We start from the raw sequence: 8,495 nt of genomic DNA, 5'->3' as shown, positions 1-8,495 counted from the left end.
AAAATCTAAAGATAATAAATATTTTAGATTACTACCACACGTCAATTAGCAGACAACCGAGTGAAAATACGAGAAGGAAGGGGCGGTCAAGTGACGTCACTCGAGGGTGTATGCCTATTGGCTGGACGTACGTAAAGTTACGTATGACGTTATTTTGAAATTTTAGCGGCCGAGCGCTTGTTGTTGTGTCAACAGGAGCTGCGCTGCCGCGTTATCAAAGTTGGAAGTCCGTGAATTACTTTGACTTAATAATGTCGTTTTCAAGAGCCCCTTTAAAAAGATTCAACGAATACGCAGGTAAGTGTATGAAGTGCGCGTTGCACTCCTGTAGTTAAACATGCTCGTGGCTTGTTAGCATTTTCACCTTTAGCTTCATTCATTTAACTCGTAGCTCGTTAGCTGTCAGACGTTAACAAGCTAGGCTTCATTAGCGGTCAGTTTGCTAACCAAACGTCACCTAGACTTTGTTAATGAGGTACCCCGTTAGCTTAATTCTAAATAATAGAACAGAGCAAGACAAATAAACAATTAAAATAACTCTATGAAGCAGCAGTCGGGTTCGTTTGCTGGTGAACGGTGTGCACTGACTTGTGGTTTTGTCCTAAGGTTGCGCCCCTGCACCAGGGTCTTACGAGATTAAACCTGGAGAACTGAGGGGAGTTGCGTCCTTCGATAAAAGCGATCGATTCAGACCTGTGAAGGCAGGTGGGTAAATTCTGTCGGGAGAATATGACACTACGATTTCTAAAACACCACACTCTGCTCATTGTAATGGTCTGCTTCTTCAGGCGCGGGGCAGACACTTCTGCCCCCACCATCGCCCTCCAGAAGCCTCCTTGTGTCCCCTGTGCGTAGGACTTTGTCGGTTGATGGTCTAGTAAGTTTTCTTTTTGCCTCAGAAGTTTGTAACGCTCCACAGCGTTACCTGCTGCTGTGAGGTAATTTATCTGCTTGTGTCCTTGCAAAACTTAGGTTGAAGGGTTAAGTGTGAAGAAAGAGAAGAATGATATGACTTTGGACAAGAAGCAGCAGAAGCTCTTGGAAAAAGAGGTGCCTTTGTTATTTATTACAATATGTTATAAATGTCAGTATCTTTGATCATTGCTTCGTGTGGCTTAGATTTTTCAATAAGGTGTTCAACCAACAGGTGTGAACAATTCTGTCTCTTTTCAGATCCGGTCCCTGGTCCAGCAGCGAGGGGAGCAGGACCGTCGCTTGCTTACACTAGAGGAGGAGCTGAAGAAAGTTGAGGCCAAGCTCCTGGTTGCAGTCAGGGAGAAGACCGGCCTTGCTGCCAATGTTACCACTCTTGAAAGGCAGCGGGCTGAGCTCAAGAAAATCAATGAGCTTCTTAAAAACAAGGTGTGCTTGTATTTTCAACGTTCTGTCTTAATTCTTCTTGTTTTGTGTGCATCAAACCTTTTGATTTGTTTTTCATCTGTCTTTTTCTTTTGTTTAGGTCTCTGCTGATGCTACAAAAAAAAGACTCAATTCATTAACAATGGAGTTGTTGGAGGCGCGAAATAATTTGGATGTTAAACATAAGGTATCACTTGTACACACCTTTTTGCTCTCTATTAATTAGTTTAACCGAGTTGTGTTCATTTGGAAATATCATAGATTCATAGATTTTTAACTGCATTTAGATTGTTCTTGTGTGCCTAGGAGTTAAGTGTTCTGCAAATTACCAGTGAAGGTCAAATGAAGGCAATAGAAGCTGACCTTCTAGCTTCCAGGGCAACTGTCTCTGCTCTAGAAGAGAGGAGTAAAGACTTGGGTAAGAGTTATGATCATGTAGTTTTCTCTTATGAATTAATCACCTGGTATAATTAAATATTTGACCTTTTTTTAGAGGACCTTCATCAGGTGACGAAAACCCAAAATGAGGAGTTTCAGAATGAAAATGCTAGGTTACATGGTGAGTTCTTTCTATAACAACCACTTTCCTTTGTATTTCTGTTTCGTAACTGTTAGCCTTCATCTACAAAGAGAAATCGGTGGTAACACTTGTTGGCTGAATATACAGTCACCTACCAATTTGTGTTACTTCCAGCTGTGATACAAGAGCTAAACCAGGAGGTCAGAGTGGTGCAAGGATACCTAGACACAGCCAATGATGAGATCCAGGTATAAACTATTTACAAGTTCAGATCTTTACAAAAGTGGACATTTGCCTCTTTTTCCATTATGAAATATGTTTATTTATTTATAGGATCTTCGCCTGAAACTTGAAGAGATGACACAGAAGAATATGATTTCGGGTTCTCAGCTGGACACAGTAAAGTAAGAAAACCCTTGCTGCATCCTCAAACTAAGTTAGATTTTATTTTTATTTTATTTACTTCCTCTCAGATTACTAGAAGCTGAACTGGAGCACTGTGTCACGGACCTAAAATCCACTGAGGCAAGGCTGAGGCAAAAAGAGGAGGAAGCACTGAACCTCCAACAAGAGCTGCAGGCATCAAAGGATGTGTTACTGGAGACGGAGACAAGATTGGAGAACCAAAAGCAGGAACTTAAATCTTCACAAGAAGCCTATATAGATTTGGAGAAGAAAATGAATGTGGCCAACCAACACGTTCATGACTTTCAAGCAACAGTGCGTCAGCAGGAGGCAGAGCTGGCCAGACTAAGGGAGGTGCTCAGACGGACCGAGAAGGAATTGGATGAGAGAGTGGCACACCTTGAACAACGATGTCTTTTCTCTGAGGAAGAGAGATGTATGATAAATAAGAGCTGACTGCTTTGATGACAACAAAAAAGCGATAAAAGATACATGGTAAATGTGTTGTTTATTTTTGTCTTTTAGGTAAGACTCAGGAAGAGGGGCTGAGGAGAGTACAAGAGTTGAAGACAGAGCTCACTTTGCTTAAGGAGGCTAAAAGAGATGAGAGAAAGAAACAGATTCAGCTGCAGCAGGAACATGCTGTGCTTACTGAAGAACTGACCAAAGAAAAGGTTACACACACTTTGTTTTTGTCTGAAATAGCACAGTGTTTTTTCGATTCAGTACTGCAACACTTATTTTCACATTTTTACTTATTTTCTACAGGCGCTTGTTGATTCCTTGTCCGTGCTGGTAAAGCAAGAAAGGGAAGAGTCAGAGGAAAAGCTGAAACAATTGACAGAGGAGATGGAGGAGATCATGGGAGAACTTGCTATGTTGGAGGACCAGGATGAGAAAAGACAGGAGGTGTTGGAAAAGAGTCACGAAGCCATCCAAAAGCTGCAGGAGGAACGCGATGAGCTGGAGAAGCAGCTGAGAGACATGAGGGCACAACTGAAAAGGTACAGGAGGCGGAAGTGTTGACTTGGAAGTCCAGCAATCTGATTACAATGATTTTTATAAACTTACACAATGCAGAGCATGTCATTTGACCTTGTATAATCTGTTCCTTTTTAAATATGTTAGATGAAGTTTAAAACATCAATCATGACATTTGTAAACAGAAATAGCAAAGGAATGTTTTTAAAACATCCTATCTGTGCATTCTTCCTTTTTAAGTAAGGATAATGATGTGGCAGCTCTTCAAGAAGAAAATCTGGCAGCCATGAAAGAACTTAAAGAAGCAAACATGAGTTCACTGAGCAAATTGGAAAGCATTGTCACAGAGCTGGAAAGGTTAGGTCTAAAGTATCTGTATTCAAAAAATGATGGAATATTTGTGATTCACGCTTGTGTGAAATTCTGGCAGATGTGTAAACTTCACGCACACTTTTCAGCTCCAGAGATGCTGTGAAGGCAGCAGAAGAGGAGGTGAGGAGAGTGACCCAGCAGATGAAGGACGAGACAGACAAAGTGATTCATCAGAAGGAGGAGGAGATCAAAAGAATGCAGGGTGTGTTAGAGGAGCATCAGGAGAGGCAGCTGGCTGAAGCAAAAGCCAGGGATGAAAATGCAAGGTATGTGCCAATTCACTGCTTCTAATCTTTGGCAAAACAACTGTCACTTTCTAAGATTTTCTATTATACTTTGACTTGATAGGTTATTGCTGGAGGTGCAGACTTGCCTTGCACACAAAGATGAGGAGCTAAAGGCCATGGAGATGAGCCATACTGCCCTGATTAGTCAGTTACAGCAGGAAATGGAGATGCAAAAAAAGGAGAAAGAAGAGGAACAGAGGAGTCAGAGTATTGCTCAGCTGCAGGATGAGAAGGAAAAGGCCCAGAATCTGCTAGAGGAGGTCAGACTGGAAAAAGAAGGCATAATGGAACAGCTTGAACAAGAGCGAGGAAAGAGAGTTGGAATAGAGAGAGAACTTGAGGAGTTAAGAGGAACTTTGGAGACTGAAAGGAAAGACCTTCAGCAGGTTGAGTCAGAAGTTCCCAGATTAAATGCAGAGCTCAACAGAGTTAATGAGGAAAACAAGCGTCTTCTTTCTCAAGTAGAACTCGCAGATGAGTCCAGACTCGCTCTTGAAAATCAGCTAGGTCTGGCAGAGCAGGAAAGAAATGAGCTTAAGACTCGATTGACTGAGGCAACTCAGCAAGGTGTGAACCTTCACACTGAAATAGACGTAATGGAGGAGGCGATGCAGTCCCTGCAGCAACAGGTGAACAAACAGCAACAAGACAAACAGGCTTTACAGAGGCAGGTAGAAATACTGACTCAGGAGAAGGTTACACTGCAGTGGGAGCTGGAAGAGCAGCAGCAGGAGATGCAAAGACAAATAGCTGACGCCCAAGACAAAAGGTAAGCAAGACTAGGTTTGTTTTTGGTTTTTGCATATTTTATCAAGGTCAGATGATCACTCATTTCTTTTTAGCCTCTCAAGTTCAGAGACGGAACAGTGGAGGCAACTATACGAGGAGCTGTTTGCTAAAGTCAAACCATTCCAGGTCAGTCACATGCACACTAAAGGTATTTCATTAAAGGTTAGGGTCAATGTGGGAAGCTGACCACTGTTTGTATGGACAAAATTGGAGATTAATGACCCACCTTCCTCTTTAGTGGGAGTTGAGTTTTATGTTCGACTGCACGACTTGATGAAAGAGTCATATTGCAAATTTTCATGACTTACCTTAACTAAATTTTACCCTCTGTCCTGGGCGTATGACTTGGCTCCGCCGCCTTAACCAGGATTGACAGAACTCTTTTATTGAGGGCATAGATAACAAGGTCACACATACTGAGAATAAATGGATTAAGTGAGAATAATGTGTATTTTTAATTAAATAGCAGCCTTTTGTAGAAACATAATCACATAGACTGGTGATTTTATTAATCATGCACCTCTACTATATGTGATTCATTTCCATGGGTTGCGCCCACAGGAACAACTCAATGCATTTGCAGCAGAGAAAAACGCACTGCTCAATGAGAACGGCGCGAACCAGGAGAAATTAAACAAGCTGGCCGATGCTTACGCTCGCCTGCTGGGCCACCAGAACCAGAAGCAGAAGATCAAACATGTGATGAAGCTGAAGGATGAGAACATTTCCCTCAAACAGGTAAAATGCAAAAGCGACTTGCATCCGCTTCCCAAAAACACAGCGCGGTTTTGCCTCAGTCGCCTGTGCTTGCAATTCATCCTTGTTTTTCCTGGTGGCATGTGTATTCAGGAGGTGTCTAAGCTCCGCTCCCAGATGAGCAGACAGAAGAGTGATCTGGAACAGCTCAAATCCAAACTACCCGGTGTGCCTTGCCGCAGGTTTGATCCCAGCAAGGCTTTCCAGCATGACAAGGAGAACAGGCAGGCTGAAGCAGCAGAGCCTCTTAGAGAAGGTAAGCATTAAAGTGACCTCGCTGTATCTCTCAGTATGTCTGATTAATTTCTAATTCATTGTTTATTTTGTCAGGAAATCATTATGCCTAATGGAGCTCTACCAGACAAGAACTGACAACTAATTGACCGACTTAACTGTTCAACCTCATACAAATATTAACTAGATTCAGGTGGTAGACTGTTTTTGACTTTCATAATTTTTTTAAACTTGTGTTTTTAAGAGCAGTGTCTAAAAATGATGACATTGTTTAATTCAAGTCTTACGTGCCTACAATTCAAAGAATTGGCACAAAAATGTATAATTCAACATAGTGTGTATCTATTTTGTTTGTAGCAGTTGTAAAAGTAGCACTATTGATATGTGATGACATTTAAAAGCTCCTCTGTAAATAAAGATAGATTTTAATACACTTCTTAAGCAAAAGCATTGCTACAATTTATTGAGTTGCCAAGTATAAAAACGCTGTTTTCCAAGCCTATTACTCCAGGTTGTCTGGGCCATGTCTGTGCTGGGCCAGTAGAGAGCACTCTAGGACTGCAGCCACAGGTTAGAACGTGGCAGAGGAAACCGCTGCAACCCATGTATCATGCAGGCCATTTACTAGCTACAAAGGACGCACAGCGGAGCTCGGGTAGAGGGTCGTGAAACTTTATTTCCTTCGGTTGATAAGACATAGCCTGTGTCGGCCCAGAAATGGACTGCGAGACCTTTTTAACAGGCTATGAGTGGTTCTAGTGGTGGGGTGGTGAGTCAGTCGCAGTAGCTTTCTAGGTGGTAAATGCTGCATGGCTTATGGCAGCACTGCTCCACGATGCCTCTCTTCACCTTGGCCTCCTCGTGTCCAGATGAAGCCCCCCACTGCTGCTGCTGCTGCTCCTGCCTGGCCCTTTTAGACAGGAACCCTTTTGAAGTGGGGAAAGATTAAACAGTCCTGCGTTAAATCCTGCTCTCACTCAAACGCCTTATTAGACTATTTAATTCTCACGCTTTAATGGAGACTTAATGGTTAGGTAATCTGATCTGTTTAGTCTTGTTAGTTTCTACTTCAACAGGAGAAATGACTGGGCTGGTAAACATGCATCTAAAGCTAACTTTACAACATCAATAGGATGCTTGAGGCAGACGATCTAAGTACGGAGTTTTGGGAATAGTGTAATGAGCAATTTGGGGGACAAGATTTGCGACTGTTAGATTTGTCACATCATAGATGTTGGGAAACAATAAGAAACCAAATAGTGTGACTACATCAGTCGCTTCAAAAGATACTGCGAGAGGCTGTGCACACTAATGATGCTTCTGACAAATACCTACATTCAATTCAGTAACGTTTCCAGCGGGTCCGCTAAACATTTTTCATACCGTCCAAATTGCCGTTCTCATTAGAGTTTGAACTTTGAACACGGCAGGCAGAGGCTGCTGGGGTACAACGCCCGCGTGGCGTTTTGGGGCAATATCCTACTGTTCCTTTCTGATCTGGCGCTATCAAGGGTACAATTAAAACTTATTTCACATGTCTCAAACAATAGAAGGCGCTGCCGTTCCTGGGGCTAACGAGGCCTTACCGAGCAGTTGCTCCACGTCGCGCTTGTGGGGTCGGTTTGGGCTGTAGAAGAAGCCCCGTTCCCCACAGACGAAGTAGAGGGTGTCCACCAGGTGGGAGCCACAGAGGTACTGGACAGGGGTCATGGACACCTCCTGGGAGCTGACGATGAGCAGCAGCAGCATAGACACCACCCATGGTACCCTGGCCATAGGAAGGTGAGCTCTTGGAGTGCTAAAATGGTACACATCTGATGAAATGTTTGTTAGATTTCAAAGACAAAAAGTCAAAGTGAGTCCACCTATCAATACTTAATACCTCGAGGCCAGATAGTCTAAAGCTAAAGCTGTTCATGTTTGATCTGACCCGAACACGTGTGCGTTACAAGACCGCCTTTTAAAAGAGTCGAGATATTTTGCAGTGTTTGTGTGAAAGTATACGACTGTAGACAGCTCCAGGTCTAAGGAGTATATTAGCCCAGAGACAACACAGAAGGCATGGAGCAGAACCCCCAACTTAAAATAAGGGCTTTGAAGTGAGCAGAAAACTGAATAATTCAGCCTTTCATTTGAAATCAAAGTCCAGGATGAGAAACCGTGGCAAAACAAAGTCTGTGGAAAAAATCACTGGAAGATGTCGGACTCAGAATCTCTAAATGTTACAAATGATCATGAGCCTCAACAAAGTCAAACATTGATAATGGTAAGAAATGTATCTGGATGAGGTAGTACGTTGGTGACGTAAAATTCCTGAAAGAATGCATTTTGGACTTTTTAGCTCATTACTGCAAATGTATATTTCTGCTACATGGCGCCTATTCGATTATTTAGATGACTTTTCTTTGCTTTTATGCCCAGTGTGAGCTTCATTTTATCTTGACGCCATCTGTTACAAGCTAGGACTCCCTGTGTCCCCCAAATCATCATCATCATCCTGGATACTGCCAGCGTGTCCTCAAGGTCAGCCCCCACCCAACAGTCCGGCCCAACAGCTACTGTGCTCAAGTCGAAGACACGTCCGCAATTACAGGATTGTTACGCGTCACATCCCGTTGGTGATGGATGCTCTCCCGGGTTTGAAGTTCAACTGCTTCAAGGTGAAAAACATATTTAGCAGTCGTTTAGAAGCTATATAGGCCTTTTGTGAACATGGTAGAGTGTAGTGCAGATTATTGGACAGAAAATGAATCATTTTAACAGTGTCTTTAACAATGCACCTGTGCCAGACA

The 8,495-nt window shown here is 42.8% G+C and overlaps 2 protein-coding genes across 2 annotated transcripts; one reads left to right on the top strand and one right to left on the bottom strand.

Annotated features, from left to right (window-relative positions):
* The first annotated feature begins 140 nt into the window (after positions 1-140).
* On the top strand, positions 141-6,150 carry hmmr (hyaluronan-mediated motility receptor (RHAMM)). The gene is made up of 20 exons (XM_029164930.3): positions 141-297; positions 607-705; positions 789-877; positions 973-1,050; positions 1,174-1,362; positions 1,460-1,546; positions 1,666-1,777; positions 1,853-1,918; positions 2,054-2,127; positions 2,213-2,283; positions 2,353-2,720; positions 2,810-2,958; positions 3,053-3,288; positions 3,506-3,622; positions 3,724-3,903; positions 3,986-4,693; positions 4,767-4,839; positions 5,275-5,451; positions 5,563-5,725; positions 5,800-6,150. Exons 1-20 carry the CDS (start codon positions 252-254, stop codon positions 5,814-5,816), a joined length of 3,099 nt encoding a protein of 1,032 aa, XP_029020763.1. The 5' UTR covers positions 141-251; the 3' UTR covers positions 5,817-6,150.
* Positions 6,151-6,164: 14 nt separating this feature from the next.
* On the bottom strand, positions 6,165-7,497 carry insb (preproinsulin b). The gene is made up of 2 exons (XM_029165349.3): positions 7,290-7,497; positions 6,165-6,629 (listed from the first exon to the last, which is right to left on the bottom strand). The coding sequence occupies exons 1-2, from the start codon at positions 7,477-7,479 to the stop codon at positions 6,478-6,480; spliced, it is 342 nt and encodes a 113-aa protein (XP_029021182.1). The 5' UTR covers positions 7,480-7,497; the 3' UTR covers positions 6,165-6,477.
* Between the last annotated feature and the right edge of the window lie 998 nt (positions 7,498-8,495).

This window comes from Betta splendens, chromosome 10 (genome assembly GCF_900634795.4).
Source record: "Betta splendens chromosome 10, fBetSpl5.4, whole genome shotgun sequence".
Classification (NCBI taxonomy): Eukaryota; Metazoa; Chordata; class Actinopteri; order Anabantiformes; family Osphronemidae; genus Betta; species Betta splendens.
This window is presented reverse-complemented; position numbering and strand designations above follow the sequence as displayed.

Bases quoted from the DNA above. Each gene is read 5' to 3' on its own strand.
- insb (XM_029165349.3), bottom strand. From the start codon at position 7,479: ATGGCCAGGGTACCATGGGTGGTGTCTATGCTGCTGCTGCTCATCGTC. The intron at 6,630-7,289 runs GTAAGGCCTCGT...CCACTTCAAAAG, and splicing joins CGACGTGGAGCAACTGCTCG to GGTTCCTGTCTAAAAGGGCC.
- hmmr (XM_029164930.3), top strand. From the start codon at position 252: ATGTCGTTTTCAAGAGCCCCTTTAAAAAGATTCAACGAATACGCAG. The intron at 1,051-1,173 runs GTGCCTTTGTTA...GTCTCTTTTCAG, and splicing joins AGAAGCTCTTGGAAAAAGAG to ATCCGGTCCCTGGTCCAGCA. The intron at 2,959-3,052 runs GTTACACACACT...TATTTTCTACAG, and splicing joins AAGAACTGACCAAAGAAAAG to GCGCTTGTTGATTCCTTGTC.